The sequence below is a fragment of the Numenius arquata genome, chromosome 14, assembly GCF_964106895.1.
Source record: "Numenius arquata chromosome 14, bNumArq3.hap1.1, whole genome shotgun sequence".
In the NCBI taxonomy this organism is placed as follows: domain Eukaryota; kingdom Metazoa; phylum Chordata; class Aves; order Charadriiformes; family Scolopacidae; genus Numenius; species Numenius arquata.
In genome coordinates, this window is record NC_133589.1 from 10,296,839 (window position 1) to 10,311,712 (window position 14,874).

At 39.2% G+C, this 14,874-nt stretch overlaps 1 protein-coding gene across 1 annotated transcript in view; it reads right to left on the bottom strand.

The window, feature by feature from the left end:
- Nucleotides 1–1,908: 1,908 nt before the first annotated feature.
- Nucleotides 1,909–14,874, bottom strand: part of LOC141472000 (BOS complex subunit NOMO1-like) — a 29,209-nt gene continuing 16,243 nt past the window's right edge. Inside the window, 13 exon segments of the mRNA XM_074158752.1 lie at nucleotides 1,909–3,687; nucleotides 4,624–4,716; nucleotides 5,656–5,775; nucleotides 5,995–6,096; nucleotides 7,961–8,071; nucleotides 9,524–9,607; nucleotides 10,440–10,581; nucleotides 11,135–11,262; nucleotides 11,936–12,049; nucleotides 12,676–12,802; nucleotides 12,926–13,085; nucleotides 14,090–14,172; nucleotides 14,458–14,667. Coding sequence (XP_074014853.1) covers nucleotides 3,556–3,687; nucleotides 4,624–4,716; nucleotides 5,656–5,775; nucleotides 5,995–6,096; nucleotides 7,961–8,071; nucleotides 9,524–9,607; nucleotides 10,440–10,581; nucleotides 11,135–11,262; nucleotides 11,936–12,049; nucleotides 12,676–12,802; nucleotides 12,926–13,085; nucleotides 14,090–14,172; nucleotides 14,458–14,667 — 1,606 coding nt within the window. The 3' untranslated portion in view covers nucleotides 1,909–3,555.

The following is a 14,874-nucleotide window of genomic DNA, read 5'->3' on the forward strand; positions in this document are numbered from 1 at the left end:
AAAATATGTAAGGGTAACACCGTAGTATCGAACTGCCATATCAGAGGATGGCGGGTTTGCTGTCAGCCTTGGCTGAATTCATTTTCTTTTCTGTCTTTCTTTGGTGAGTTAGAGAAGTTGGCAAGGATCAGAGCTAGTCAGCTGCGTTAAAAGTAACCTGGCAGGAGGTCGGGCGCCTTGATCAGTATATTGGCACATAAAGCAGTAACATGCATTTTAGAGATTTCCTCCTGAAATCCTGTCCTCTGCAGGAAGGGAAGCACTGAGCTGGCTGGCGTGTTGGCCACTTCACCCCTGTGCAGCCCCAAATTGATCTACAGACCCAATCTCACACTACATGATCATTTTCGCCCGATGTGTTCAGAATTAAGAAAAACAATGAACACTTAGCCCCAAGAACCCGATTCATACAACTATGTACCTTAAATAGTGCATCTCAGCAAATATTGAAATTTATATTTTAAAAATGAATGCAACAAAGATTTAACTATGAAGAAACCTGTGCTTCTCCACCTTTACCGAGAGTGCTTATTTCTCTGTCTTAAGTATTTGTTTTCTTGCTTTTAAGCACATTGTTTTAAATTGCTGTATCTTTTTTTAAAACATTGCTGCTTATGCATCAAAAACACTTGTTCTTGGAATCTGACAGCCATCTAATAAAGATGACACTTTAGAAACTAAGCTGAACCATCTATAATGAAATTGTAAAATTCAGTATTAATGATCCATTTCATTCTTAAACAACAGAATTCTGTGCATCACTGATGAGCCAACCAAATATATGTAATATTCATCGTTGCTTTTGATAGAAATATCAAGTAACATGCAATGCCATCTTTACCCGGAGGGCCTTACTCTCATTTCCAACAGAATTCAGCCATTTGCCCGTATTTAGTTCACCAAGCAAATGAATGAATCACTCCTTCACTATTGTGTCTGCAAAAAATAGTAAACACTGAGCCTTGAATGTTTTCTAGTAGGAGTCAACATCTAAATGTTAGTCCCAATCTGCATTTAATCTCTGTATTTACCTAAATCAATTAAAGATGCAACTAACAGCATTAACTGACATTTTCAATAGGAAATACTGAAAATGCCAGTCCAGTTGGTACTGAAGTCTTGGTTTTAAGAGCAAAAAAAATCATTTACAAACCTTAGATATGCAGAGCAAATGATACCTGAATACTCAACTCAGAAGAGTACAGAAGGCAATCCTAAATTGAATCCACCATTTCTGCACTGACCAGCACTGTAACGCCGCCACGCTGGCTGAGGAGACCCTCCAGAGCTATGCGCTCTATGATACGAGGCAGAGCTGTCACCCCCAGGGCTGCGGGTGAAGGGCTCAGCGGGCTGCAGAGGTATCACCTGGGTCCCTGGGCTGAGCAGCTGGAGGCAGAAGGAGTTTGCCACCGTGTTCATACAAATACTCTCTCCCAGTGCCCCCGTCAGACTGTTCATGGGTAGTATGTGCAAAGCTCAGCCTGTCCTCGCTTTATGCATGTGGCTCTGGGGATGCGAGAGACCGCTGATTTTCCTGCTTGGGTCTGTGTATCTGATTATTGGTTTCTAAATATAACTGAGATATAGCAGTGATACTGATCTCTTGACATTTAGTATGTCAGCTCTGCTTTAGAAAATTATGTCATGCGTTAGTTTTCACCGTGTTCTCACAGAGCACCATGACTTCTCTGCCAAGTGAGAAACTGCAAGCTATAGTTTTTGTTAGGAATAAACACTTCAAAAGCAGAATAAACCTCAAACACAGCGCTGGAAGCAAGTAGACCATCAGTGTGTTGCACAAAGCAAAGAAAATTTTGAGAAGAGACACTGGGCAAATCCTAGGTTTAGAAGCAAGCATTAAATTAGCAAGCATTAGCACTTTTTTTTTTTATTTCTCTTTTTATTAGCAACATTTTAAATGTTTAAGGTCAATCATCAGCAAGTCCCACAGTTCAGAGGTCAGAATATCTGGTAGTCCCCTCAAGGCACACGGACACATGCATTTCTTCCTCATACATTCCCCCAAAGTAGTAATACCTTTCTTTACATTCACCAGCTTAAAATAAAGATGTATTTTCAATACACAATTTATAATAAGTCTTGCAACACTTTGTTTTTTCCCCGTACATTTCATCACAGCAATATAAAATTCAAGGTCATTAAGTAGAGAGCATGATATTTTATTAGAGCTTCATCTCAAACTCTCTACATACATGCTTTTTCAACATTCTTCATTTTTATTATGATCTTGATAGAATTTCCCTCAGAGAGAGAAAGTGATCACCAAATTAAGTTTTAATTATTTAGGCCCAAACTAATGCAAAATACAAAAAAAAAAAATAGTATAAAACCTTTAGCATCCAAATTTCTAAGAATGGTAGGGTTTGTAAGCTTAGATATTTAAATGCAAAGAGACTTTATTTCAAGTACTATAAAAGAGAAACATTGCCACTTACTGGCAGTACCAATGTCTTCACAATATTTGTAGGCATTTATGTGCATCTTTCAAAAGCTCTATTAACCTTTATACTATTTGTCAATAAAAAGCCCCATTAACATTTAAACTGTGTATGTCCAACTGTCTACTTCAAACAAGAATCGAAAGATAGCCTGTAAGAAACAGTTATTTATTACAGACTACATTATCGGGACCGTGCACATTGAAGATTTTGAAAAGCTCACATTTCTTAAAGTAAAAAGATAAATCAATCAATCAATTGGCAAAAAGGCTGCACGTGGCTCAAGCAGGAGATGTGACAGCTACACGGGCATCACTGACAACACAGTACAGCGTTGGAAAAAATAGTACAAGCAGCTGGAGCCACTTCAGGAATGCTGGAGGTCTACAGAGATCACACTGCACATGAAACTGCAATTTAAGCACTGCTTTTGCAGTAGGACAGTACTTACTTAGTGCAGTAGAACTTACCCGACATTAACAACTAGCCTTACCTGACATTAAGAATTTGTCTTCATTGGGCAAAAACTTGATTTTAATCAAAGATAACATAATCATTGGGTAAGAACTGAAATCACAGCTGTGCAGATGACAGACCCTTCAATCAAGGTGCTGAACTGGAAGTGCCAAAGACATAGTTTACCAGCTCATGTATGTCCCCCAAAACTTTGTGTCAAGCACCACTGATTTAGTAAAACCCCTACGTGCTGCTTCTGTAAATGGGTATTTCAAGAGGTAAGGAAAAATGATCCCAAAATCTTGAGACTGAAAGCGAAGTCAATCAGTCTATTACCACTGGTTTTACAAATCATTAGGGAAGACAGCATGATCTGTTTCACTGAAGAGAAAAAAATTCATTAATTGTCTTCAAGTATGGGAGATGCACTCACAGTGACAACAGAGGCATTAATTTCATAACTTTACAACATAGACTCCACAGAAAATTTACAACCAAAATGGAGCTAGTGTGACAAATGGCACTCACGTAGCACAACAAAAATGTTCATAAATTGAACAGAAATGCATTTTAGTGGCTTCGCTTCCTCAGGCTCCAGTTTGACAGAGCACCACTTCATGCAATCATTCCTTTCATCTCACGTCCGTCTTGTCTTCTGTTTTTTCGTTTGTCTCTTTGCATCCTCCGGGCCACCTGCATCAGAACCTGTCTGTCCAAGAGCACGAACTCCTTGCAGTCGAGTTGTCAGCTGTAGCAATAAGGGAATAAGCTAGGAAAAAAAAAAAATTTAAAAAAAAAAATAATAATAATGGGGAGCAGCTTGTGATGACAATGGTATGTAAGGTCTGAATGATGACATTTTTTAGACCCATGCATCCCCAAACAAATAGACACTATTGCGTAAATGGCACATCTACAAAGATAACAGAAAATTGCAGTAAATCTTGGGAAGAATTCAAACCAAAATTCTGGAAATTTCTGATAATCAAAAACTAAAATGATTGTCAGTAACTTTTTTCCTGCAGTCATCTAGCCAAGAACAGCAGGTTGAGTCCTGAGTCTGGAAGATGACCTATTTTCACTGGAGACGCTTTGAGTGACATTGTAGAAAATCCTGGAGAATCCCACATTCTGTGCTGTCTTACCCATGTCTGAGAGGAAGTCAAACTGTATAAACAGATTTCTTTTCTCTTATCAGCAAAACAGAAATCCAGTCATACCAGAGAAAACTGGAAGTGCATGGCTTGTTAACAGAGAGGGTTCTATAGAAGGTAGTTTTATTCTTCTTGAGACCTTTTCACTAGGGAGGGTGTTAAAGCTAAAGAGACCAGACTCAATGACTTCTAAGTTTATTTTCCAGTCTGATTGTTCCTGAAGCCGATAAAATAATTATTTTCATTGCTATTATCACTGGGTCTGGCTATTTGAATTATGCTGTATTGTTTTTTTTCCCCAGAGCCTCAAATGAGAAGACAAAATTCAAAAACAGCACAGGAACTCACCTTCACACTAATTTTTTTTAAAGGAACGTAATTGTTCAAAAACTTGGCTAAGTTGTGGCTTTTCTTGACATGTGTCACAAAATGACTGCTGACTGCATCTCTGTCTGGATAACCACCTCAACAAACCCCCACTTAACTCAGCACAAAGTATTTATTGATAGGACAATAATATTTGGATAAGACAAAAAAACCCCATGACCTACCTTATCATGGTTGTAACCAGCCAACAACAGAAGCAGCGTCAGGGGTAACGCGATGTAAGATCCTTGGGCAATATCTTGTTCAGGCAGCTTTCTCTGAAAACAGTGAGGACCACGGATTATTATTTTTTTTAAACTGTCATTTTGACTATGAAATCCCTCAGCTTTAAGTAATGTCAGCGATGATCATGTGGCACGTCCAGCCATTCCGGTCTGAATTCCATCTAAGTACTCCTCTAAGATTTACTTCACCTTCAACTTCAAAGCAGTCCCCTTGATCAGATTCATTCCTCTCTTACCTTCTTCCTGGAGTCTGCTGTTTTTTAAAGCTAATTCACTGATGGTCAGTCTCCACTTTACAGTCTACCTGGTGTGCCTCAATTTATCTGTCACATGCTGCCCAAACCTCTATGATCCCAATGGTAACACTACAGCAACCATACTAGCACAGCATCTTTCATCCTTCATTTATAGCTGCCATTTCACGTTTCCCTCATGTTTCACTGGCATCTGAACATGCAGTGATGTAGAAAAAAAAATAGATAAAACAGAACGAACTCTTCACTAAATTGACTGCAGTGTTCAGAAGCACAAAGAGACACCTCTCCCTCAAGGGAAAAGTTTTCCCCTGATGCTAGTCTGAAATCCCATCTGCTTTACCCCTTACCTCACCTCCAATAACTAAAGCTCTCTTTTTGGCCTGACGATACTTCTTTCATATACACAGAAATCTTTAAAGGAATTCTGACAACAATCCTATTTTTCTCCTTCAGCCCTCAGTTACTGCAACCTTTCAGTTAGTGTCACTCCTACAACTCCTCACCTGCCTCCCATAATATACCAGGTTATTATATCCCTGCCTGATGCCTTAGATGTGGCCAAATCCAAATTCATTGTCATTTTAATGCCGCTCATAAACCTCTTTACATTTATATTAATAGATAGTTTGGCCAAGACCACAAAATAAATCCAGGCTATACTACCAGGCATTGCTCTCAAGGTGAACACTTGTACATTTAAGTATTTTGTACTTACAGTGGGACTAAAGACCAGTGTAATGTGTTTATGATACCCAATAGCAGTGAACGAAACTTGAGGCAGGGTGTAGTCATACTGTGATTTAGACAACGTAGAATCCAGGAGCACCACGTAATTCTGTGGGTAAAAAATACACTCAGTCTACAACATCAGTAGCAGGCTGAGACAAAATTAGATTTAAAGGCAAAAGTCAGTTTAACAGGCTTCAAATCTTCTGAGACACTGGTCACTTCAGCATGAATACATTACCGCATGAACAGCAGAAATAACGCTTCAGTGTACTTAGGGGAAAAAAAATTAAAGTGAGCCAAGCTAATTATTCAGCAATATTCTTACCTCTCCATCTCGGAGCAGTGGTGGGAAATGGAAAAATAGGGATAGGCCTAAGTTGACTGTATGAATTGGGTTGTCAAGATTTTCACTTTTGTAGAGCTTCACCTGTGAGGGAAAGAAGAAAGCACAAACCAGGTATTTCTAAGCCTGCACCACAATAGATATTTAAGACATCCCACATCTTAAGGGAGAAAAGCACTTCAAAATTCATCATGTGTTTTATAAACAGAAAGTTGCTAAGTAAGAACACCAGGAATTGTTCTAATCTGGGACGTGAAGTCACAAAACAGTCTTTTTACAGAACTTGAAGTAACTTAGGAACAATTATGTCTGACATTTTCATGCATCTAGTGTATTAAAAGTAGTCTATGCTGCACATCAACCAGAATTGAGTAATTCTTTTAAATAATCCCAGCAGTTTCACAGGAATGTGCAGCTGGGGGTTGTTCCTATTTCTCGGATAGGCTCATTTTGCTTGATTTCAATTTTTCTACACTTACTTAACAAGCTAGACATCCTCAAGCTACAGAATAGGCCTGAATTCCTCTGCAAACACAGTTTGCTCAGAAACCAAAATAATTAAGAGAGGGTTGTGTCACAGTCGAATAAGGCTGGTAGGGGCAGCAGCACCCCCTTCCATGAGGCTGCCGGTACACACAAACATTTATCAGCCACTGCACCTCCTCCGGGGTACACTGTAAGAAAAGTAGTGGGTTTTGTGGATGACTGAAGTGGCCTTCTAGCATCTATACCAGTGCTTGTAAACCTCTGGATCAGATATTTGCCAAGACCCATCTCTCCTTGCACACACAACCCAACTAAATTCTCATTGATTCTGCCCAGTGCTGCCACGGTTGCAGCTCCAGTCATGGCTCACCAGAGCACCTCCAGTTGTTTCATCAAGCTCATGCGACCAGAAGGGACCAGACTGAAGACACAAAACTGCTCGCTTGTGTCTGTATCAAATCTTAGCACATCTTTCAAAGACAAAAATTTATGCCTTGAAAGCAAGGGTGATGATACACACCCATCAACAGCACACCTGCATTACATGCAACACAAGACCCAACCTTGTATGAAACAGGTACAGGCTTGGATAACTTCCACATAACTACATTTTGACATCAATTCGTATTTGCTAGGCTGAACTGCAAGTGTCTACATTTCCACAGAAAGACAGGAAGCTTGCTCAGGTGCTCTTCAATAAGGGGATACATTTTCCCTTCACACCTGCTCTGAATGTTGGATCCTGTGGATGTCTCCCAAAAAACCCAACGGCTTAGCTATGTGACCTTGGCAGGTGAGATGCATAACAGACTAGTCTGAAAGAAATCCAGGCACTGCATTTATATTTGTAGGTAACATTTCAATAAGCTTTTAAACCCAAGCAATGGTATTATAATTCCTACCACACTAACACCCCTTGCAGATACTTCCAGCAAGGATCATAAGTGTTTAGCAAGGTTTTTTTCAGATCACAGTCTTTTGAATTTTGAAAATTTCAGCTTTACTATTTGTCTCATACTCTCTCTTCTAACCATACTTTTAAATTCATGTGTCCTATGGTATCGTTGCATTCACATGGTATCTTCTTGCTAGCAGACAGGTATGTCAAGAATTGAAGGTATTTCAAGAATTAATGCAGAGGACTCCTTTCACTCCTGATGTTTTGCCTTCCCTATGGACCGGGCATCCCTAATCAGAGAAGCAGACCCCAAAATGTACAGGACAACTTAAGAAAGTATTTCTTAAACATACTCCCATGAAAAATGGAAACATTAAGCAAAGCAGTGAGGAACACTGGAATCTTAATTCTATGCGGTATTCAAATTCACCTTTACTGAAGTATTAGTCATAATTTGAATTAAATGTGTACTCTGGCTACTGAACAATTTCCAGTGACCCTGCAAAAAAATATTGGGAAACCAATGGCAAATACACTTGACAAAGATGAAAGGCTTGAACTTACACATAATGTAGAGAGATATTCAGAAGATGTAATTACATTTCCACTTAAATCAAATTGATTAATTTGCCGGAATGCTATAATATTAACATCATCAATGTCACTGTTCCCAACCTGCAACATAAAACACAGTGATGCTCTTATCAACAGAGGAACAACTAACAGAGGACAGTGAGCACAACACAAATATCACTCATAATTTTAAATAAGAAGTTAATTTTGTCCTATACTAACAACACAGAAACTTGAAGCCTTTCCAGTTGCAAGTACTTTTCCTCCAGAGTGCACAGCTCACGACTGCAGACTTGTGCATTATCAGCACAAGGCTGATGGCATTAAGTTAAACTAAAGAGGGAAGAAGCATCAGAAGCATGCATTATTTTGGAAGAGGCTGGGTTACATACACAGGACTGCCTGATGTCTGAATGTTGGTCTCAGTATTTTGCATCTGTGCGAAGAGATGCATATTACCATGCTGGGATGTTTATACAGTTGATTAATGAGGAATATGCTCATATCATGTATTTTTGAAGTAGGTTATATTATAACTTTATATTCTTTAAAATTGTTTAAAATGCAAAACATTTGTGTTTCTAAATCTGAACCCCAATCAGAGTAAGGAAAGACATTTACTCAAATAGTAACCACAGTAACAGACAGGTTATGGTTCAGCCAGGTGCCACATCAACAGTCTGGTGCCACCGAGGCTGTACATTTTTCTTGCAAGTGTCCTTAAATGCTTCTCTCTCCTGGAGAAAACAGCAGGCTGGCCACTACTACTGCAAGCTACTGCATCCAGCCGTCTCTTGCAGTACGTAACCTTCAGGTGATTTTCTGGAATTTGGGTTGTCATTCTCTTCCCCTTCCCAACAAGCAAGCACTCTTAGCAAGAAGACACTAAGGACTTGAAAGATTTCTGCCCTTCTGTTTTGCAAAGGAGGGCAACCTGGTCAGGCCTGTGTCTGAGCTCAAATAATGACCATCACCCCCTGAAAAGTTCTGGTCAACTAACGAAGGCTAATTAACCTCTATTGGGTGTCAAGAGATAAATGTTGAGGCAACTAATCTGAATCTGTAAGGATGGTTTTCAATTCGAAGTTATTATTACATTTCATAAAGATTTGCTAGTCTGAATGACAATTTAATCTATATCAAGACTGCAGGATTTGGACCAAAGAAAGCATAACAAAATCTATCAATAACTTCATAAGAATATAGCATAATATGACAATTTATGACATCCTCAAGACACTAATGCTTTGTTCCACACCATAAAGAAATGCTGAAAGATATTCTACACATTTATTCTCTTGTTTCTTGATTTACGATTTTTGTGACTGTGAAAGAATTCTTTTCACTTGTTTACTGTTTGGGCTTTTCTTATTTCAGTTTTAAGCTATGGTGCCGACATACAATATGGGGCCTGTATTCAGGGAGCTAACTTGTTGAAAGCCACTTGTCTAAACAGAATGCATTCAATTACATTGCTGCTGATAGAACAGACATAATGCCCAGAGAGATGCATTTTATACTTAAGTGATACTACAAAAAAAAGAAAAAAATTACCTCAATTGCACGATGCTGTGGTAAAGCTCTTTCAATGTGATCATTGCCTTCAGCTTTGAGTTGGACATGATACACACAACCAGGCTAAAAGCAACAATCAATGATAAATCCCAAAACTGAATAATATGTACTTTAATTTCAGAAGATACAAAGAGATTTCATTTAAGATACACCACCCAAACAGATCTAACTCTATCCAGTTAAAGTTTTCATTATCCCAAATAGAAAATAAAACTCAGTAACACCATTAGGGGTGTTTACTGCCAGCAAATACAAAAGGCCTATCACAGAACTTTCCCTAGTTTATTATATGACAGTATTAAAATAAATCATCTGCTGTGAAGTGTTGTAGCTAGAAAGAAAATATGTTAAACAGGATTAAAACCTGATCAAACACTGCTTTCTACTTCAGCATAATTGCTTATTCCTTACATTGTCGTCCCAGAAATTCAGCTTCCACGTTTCCTGCAGAACAGCTCACTTCACAGACATGCTGCACAATCACCATCATACATACACCCAATGTCCTGCTAAAAATACGCTGTCACAGTATTTTCAGAAAAGAAACTAAATGCTTCTCCAAATTATTTTGCCTAAGGAAAGGCCCTGCTATAGCACCTGACACATTCAGCACATTGACCGGGGGCTCCCGTCACGTCACAGGACCTGTTCGGTGTTTGCGGGAGGCCATCACAAGATGCTGGAACCAAGTTCCACAGACTCACACTAAAAGTGTTTTTTCCCTTTACTAGAATGAATGTTCACAAGATAGGGTAACACAAAGAGACTCAAGGAATCTGAGCGAGCAAATGTGATGGGAAAACAGAAGTCGGTAGCCAATTAATAAAACACATTTTATTGCTCCATTATCACACTAACATAAAAGCAAATGACAGAGAGAGTGTTCTATCCTTACCAGAAGGCCACGTAGCCTGAATTTGCCCTCTTCATCAGTTATCGTGTCTTCTCCATAGATGCTACAATCCTTCTGCCCCACAGCTTCTACCGAGACTCCCTGCTCAGGCTCACCATTTAAAGAAGAAACTGTGCCATAACAGCTAGAAGTATAAAGAGAACCAATTGCTACAGATGTGCAGATGCTGTTTTAATGCATATTTTAATGACATTTTATTGTTAGAACTGATGGAAAAAGTACTTAATATCTTTAGCATAGCATGTAGAATAAAAGGGGAATTTATAATGTATATGTTAAACTCTTTAAAGCATTAGAATTAGCTGCAGTTCAGAGCACAACTTTAGGAATTCAAGTTACCTGACCTCCTTGAACAGCAGCACTTACCCCCGAGGGCAAGGAAAGGAAGGATCTTGAAGTAAGATACCTGAATTGGTCTACCATCCCTAGCATAGTCTTCTCCCATCCCACTGGACATAGCACTAGCCACTTCCAGTGCCATTGACACAGTGCTTTCATAGTAATGTTTCTCCTGACAGTCCTGCCATCTGGGCTCAGCCACATGCATGAGAAAAGGCTAAAAGTACTTACAGCACAATAAAGTTAAATTGCACCTTCAAAAGTGCCCTCCAAACCTTCAGAACAGAAGTGTATGGGGACAAAACGCACATTTTGCACAGCACTTCAGCTCTACTGACCTGTAAGCTGTTCTGTAACCAGTTATCCGAATTTTAAGATTCTGTCCTTCCTGCACTTCAATCATTTGTGATGATGGTTCAAAGCGAAACTCTTTCATCATGGGTTTAAAATAATACTGCCCTGGGCTCTGCAAAGAGGCATAAAACAAGCTGTTTACTGATAGTGACATAAAAATTCACCAACTCCAAACAATTATGTTTCTGCAAGAGCTCCCTAAGGAGGTAAAGCTCTCTGTCCCAACCATAGGTTAAACCAGTCAGAAAACATGAGCACTGAAAAACAGGGAGCACGTTGGATGATGAACCAATGGAAACTCCACCAGGTGATAAAGTCTGAAGAGGGAGAGACAATTATGGCCCTAGAACCTTACTGCAAGATCTCAAGGACACAAAAGTGACCAAGAGAGAAAGATGTCTGCAAGGAAACTATTCAGGCATGTCCACACACATGTACATATCAATAATCTAATTAGATTTCTTTCTTCTAAAGACTCTCAAACGATCATCAACAAATTGGCTTGTTCCATGTTTACAGACTGCAAATTAGTAACGGAAATCAATCAACATCATCTACTACATGTTGGAGAGAAATCTCTTGGAAGGTTAGATTTCACATCTTTCACTTGCTAAGATTGTAAGTGCTGTCCACTCTGAGGGACCTACATCTCTCATTGTGGGTAATGACTTCAAAGGAGACCATACATTCCCCTGCCACTGAAGAGAGCCAATAGCATCCCTATTTTGGAGGACAAAGTAACACAGCATCGCACATGCAACAGTCAGAAGAGTCTTTCAACTTACCAGATTGGAAAAAGTCAGCATGCCATTATCCTGTGTGAGGAGGTTGGACCGAAACACCCCTCCGCTGAGAGACAAGAGAACTCCAGCAAGAGCCTGGTCATCCTCTGATTTGATCTATTTTGGAAAAAGCAATATTTTTAAGTGTAAGCGAGGGTTGCTTTATGAAGAAGGGTTCAATTCAAAAGCCTCTTACAAAGTGCACAGATGTGCTGGCTCTGAGCACTCAGCTGTAAACAGAAGTCACGTCTGCATCCTGCAAGATGTGGACTTGAGGACTACAGAAGCTTGTGCTCTCAACATCTGGGCAGCCACAGCTGCACATAGCATGTGCAACCAGAACAGTCATTTTCTATCACTTCATAGGACACACTGGGAGCCAGAGCAAAGTAGCGCACAGACTGGAACTAGGCACTAGTTGGACCGGAATGTACATGAAAAAAATCACCCTGAGGGATAAAACTCATTAAGAGAAGGTGGTCCAACTCTACAAAAGCAAATAAAGCCAGTCTTTTGGACTGCAGGCTCTAACTTTCACTCTATAAATCTTGCAAAATCTTCTGCATGGCAAGTCATGGTCTACAACTAAGCTCATCCACTGAGATCTGTTTCCCCATGACAAAACTATCCCCAAATTCTATGCCCATTTGTGTTTGGTTGGGACACATGGGTTAATTTTTTTGCCTGTTTAGGTGTAACTGCACACACTATTCATTCAGGATGCAAAATGTTGAGAACATTACCTCAAACGTCACCCCAGCAAGAGCAAAAGCTTTGAAGTCCCCAACTGTTCCTTCTACCGCAGTCAAAACAAACCCTTCTTTCTGAGCAGTAACTGTATATTCCAAGTCACTATGGAGTGGCCCGACACTTCAAATAAAAGGAAAGAAGAACTCATTTTAAAAAAAGCACTTGGATATCACAAACACATTGTCAAGTCACCATCACGCTTAAACTAAAGACTCCAAAGTTCAAAACAAATCTGTTAATTACCTGTAAGCACCTTTGTCATCAGTGAAAACTGTGATGAGCGGAGAAGTTGCTCCCTTTTCGCCAATGACAATCTCAACACCTTCCAATTCAGGATGAATTTGCCCCTCCAGAAATAAGCCTGCTTTTCCATGAATCTCTATCAGCTTTCCAGGACAACTCTCTTGGTCATTGCAAAGGGGATTTAAGACAAACAAGAAAGTAAAAAATACACTCACCATTCTGCCTTACAGAAAGAGTTTAACTACTTCCAAAGTGATCAGTTGATATTCTTTTACCTTAGAATAAGAAATTAACCCGCACAATTCTACAGCCTCTCAACACATCTTAAAATATCTGAATGTTCACAATATCAATAACTAAATTCCAAAGCTATAAGCACATCTCCAAAACAAACATTCTGGATCGTCTAAGGGCTTTGAGGATTCATTAAGTTATATATACTGCAGCCACATTGAAAAGATTCCAACAATATTCCTTTCTATCTGATATTACACTGAGCTTTGACAAAATTTTTCAAGATCAAATTCAGGTCAGCATATGTTGTGCTTGATGACATAAGTAAAATTTTATACCACCCCTCCAATGTATTTAGAATGTGCATAAGAAAGAGGCACATAAAGAGAGGCACCTAACATTTTCTAGTGATTTCAAAAGAAGCAGGTTCTCTTAGGAACCTGAGGGCAAGATGGACACTTACTGAACAAGTAGCACCAACTGATTGATGATAACCTTGACAATTTTGAAGTTTACTTTTTTGGGAGTATTTTTATTATTTTAATTTACTACAAAGAAAACTTAACAGAAACTTGAATTTGGTAACAAACTCAGAATACAGACATTGCTTTTGCAGAACTATTTTTCTACATGAGAGTAATATGAACAATTCTGAGAACTCGGTGTAATGTCCAGAAATCTAGTCCTTCCTCTTGTGCCAGGTGGTCTTTCACAGCACTTGGAAGCACATTCTGATAATAAAAACTTTACTTGCACCTTCTATCAAATACCCATGCTTCCAAACTCCAGAGGCAAACTGGCACAAAAAAATAGCTGCAATCGAAACTTTCTTAACATTACCTTTGAAGAGCTATTCATACATTCATCCATAAGGATACATTTCTGCCTTAAAAATCTACTGCTTTCAAACTAGGTTTTATTTGTATTTACCTCCACTAACAACTGTTTCCACATAAGGCGGGTAGAAAAGCAGCTCCTTTGATGACGGTGTCACAGTAATTTTCTCTCCAGACCTATTAAACACAAATAAGATACGATTAGAAGAAAATGGAATTAACAGCTCTCATGTAGAACGGAGTACTGCCTATTGACGCAAGAGCCCATCTAAATACCCAAAGGAGAAAATATCAACAATGACCTAAGTGAAATTTATATTACGTGGTACTAGTTTCCATTTAGCTGACAGTCAACATGAACAGGCACAGGTACCCATACAGCAGCTCTTTCCTATATGGAATATATCACTATTCTCTTTAGTGGAAATAGTATACACCTCAGCCATTGCAGCTTGGTATTACCTTGCCCAGTATGAAAATTCATATAAGAAGGGTCCTTGGAGTTCCTCCACCATTTCTTGCACTGGTGGCTTTGTTCCTTCCTCCTCTTGACCCTTCTTTTCTCTCTCCTGGCGGCGGGTCTCAATTTCTGCCAGCTGCTGCTCCCTACGTAACTCCTGTACAGATTTCAGGGGCCCTAAAACTAAGGCAGGTTCACTGTCAATGGATGACCTGAAAACATGGAGGAGAAAACAAAATCATCACCTTTCATATGGAGGGATATGAGATTGTTACATCTATTAATTAGTGCCTACATACCACAGCAGACAAGCACCTCGATATTTTTTTTTAAATCCATTCCTTTTTAATTCTGCGATTTACTCCAAGCATAACTAAAACTTTTAACCTCTGTATCCATGTTACTACTAGAAACTCTTG